This window comes from Gouania willdenowi, chromosome 17 (genome assembly GCF_900634775.1).
Source record: "Gouania willdenowi chromosome 17, fGouWil2.1, whole genome shotgun sequence".
Classification (NCBI taxonomy): Eukaryota; Metazoa; Chordata; class Actinopteri; order Blenniiformes; family Gobiesocidae; genus Gouania; species Gouania willdenowi.
The window spans coordinates 25429246-25431456 of NC_041060.1; the positions used below are offsets into that span (position 1 = coordinate 25429246).

General features: G+C 42.1%; 1 protein-coding gene across 1 annotated transcript; it reads right to left on the minus strand.

Annotated features, from left to right (window-relative positions):
• Positions 1-650: 650 nt before the first annotated feature.
• LOC114478797 (probable G-protein coupled receptor 148) lies at positions 651-2211 on the minus strand. The gene is made up of 2 exons (XM_028472080.1): positions 2103-2211; positions 651-1678 (listed from the first exon to the last, which is right to left on the minus strand). Exon 2 carries the CDS (start codon positions 1608-1610, stop codon positions 651-653), a length of 960 nt encoding a protein of 319 aa, XP_028327881.1. The 5' UTR covers positions 1611-1678; positions 2103-2211.

Sequence of the window (2211 nt, forward strand, 5' to 3'; positions counted from 1 at the left end):
TGTCATGCTCATTATTTGCCAGTTTAAACACATTTTCTAAAATCAAATTACCCCCCCTCCCTCATTTCTGCCACTTTTAAGTCAATATTGACACTTTGAACCCTTTTTTTTACTACTTTTTCGGTCTGTTTTTGGCCACTCTAATTTGCAACTTTTAACCAATTTCTGTGGTTTTTAAAATCTCATTTCACCACCTTTTCCAGCATTTTTGGTAACTTTTAACCCATTTTTATTTCTGATTAAAACAAATATTTACAGCTTTAGGATGATTATATACTATGGCGCAAATAATACTAAACTTCCTGGATAACAGTGGATATTATTCAGATAAATAAATAAATGTGGTTATCACAGATTCATAGAATAATGGACCATCATTTTGCTGACTTTATGGATGGGCCCCAAAAATCTCTACCCTTTATTCCCCCTTATAGATGGCCCTGTGGGGGTCCCCGCTCTCTGGAACCTTTATTTTCAAGGGTCTCAGGCTGAAAAGGTTGAGAACCACTACCCTTGATGGGGGTAGACCATGGACAGAGCAGGGAACACACACACCTATTGGATTGTAGAGAAGAAAAAAAATATCTTAAAAGTCCGACATTGTTAAAGAAAAGTATTTTAACGCTGTGACTGTAGGTATCGATGAGTCATCATGGTACTGTGTTCCTGCTGCGTTGTGTGTCTCGGTGCAATAACTGCATGAGAGTGTGAGATATCTCCCTGTACCTCACACCATACAGGTAAGGACTCAGCGCCCTGGGCAGCAACATAAAGACACACATGTTGACCGTGCTGACCCACACCAGCACATCCTGGCTAATGTCTGTCCTCTGGAAGAGAGAGAGCTCGAGCGTGAAAACAAAGCCAGGGACAAAATAGAGCAACAGCAGAACTCCATGAGCTAGCAGCGTGACCCTAGCCCTGGAGAATCGACTCTGCCAGATTCCCTGTGACTTAGTCACCATGTAAAGCCGAACGTAGCAGTATAAAATGAGTGTGGCACAGATGACTGCTGCCACAAGGAAGTAGATGTATATCCCCACCATGTTGTTGACCTGAAGGAAGCCCAGGGAGATGATGACCAGACACATAGTCACTGTTTCATGGGGTTTCTCTCTGTTTATCTCCATTATGATCAACAGTGTGACTGGATACACTGCTGCCAGCAGCCAGACTCCGATCAGGATGCGATGGGTGCGAGCAGGTGGAAGAAGATCACGGTAGTGCAGAGGCCATCGTACAGCTGCGTACGTGTCCACCACCATGAGGGTAACGGTGAGGATGGCAGAGCAGTAGGAGGTGACGGTCAAGGCCGTGATGAGCTCACAAACCAGCAGAGGTGTCTCAGCATTCAGTGCATTACAAATGACCATGGCCAGGTTGAGAGTGAGGAAGAGGAGGTCTGCCACCAGAGTGTTGGCCACCAGTAGATGACGGGTCTCCTGGCGTAAAGCACGGGACAGACAAATACAAACCAGGAGAACAGGGCTGGCTAGGAACGCAATGAGAGTGATCACCAAGGTGGGGATGAAAAACAGTTGAAGTTGCCACCTACGCAGACTTTCAACCCATTCCTGAGTGAAGTTTGAAATGAGTACGGAGGACGCCATTAAACAGGGAAGGAAGTGCAGGTTTGCTTTATCTAAGATGAGTGGGTTTTAATCTTTTCAGCAAAAGCCTGTAAATGAAATGGCATAAGTCAATGTTAGGACATTTAAGCACTGAAACAGTCTGACCACAGGATTTTTACAGTTCATGTTCTCTGACTGATTGCTAATAAAACATGATAGCATTATCTGTTAAAATACATTTTAACAATATCATATCATGTTTTTCAATCTATTTATACTATTATCAAGCAAATCATTTTCAAAGCCTGACTTTTTCCAATTAAAATGAGATTCCTATGTCTAATGCGCATTGTTGGATTTTCTCTACAGCACATAAGCAACAGTTGGCAGAAATAAAACACTTTTCATTATTTCCTCTATAAAATACTTATATTTTCTATAAGTTGTGTAAATACACAGACGCAGAGCGTCCAAAAAATCTTCTAAGACTTAATAAACTTAGCGTAAATACAGTTGTTATTAATCATTTACCTTATGTCAGGGTTTTTAAAAGCCGCTTGGACTCCAAATCCAATACGAATGTGGCTTGAATAAATCGATAGCTCTTCACTGTGACTCCTTTCGCCCTCTGGTCTTATCA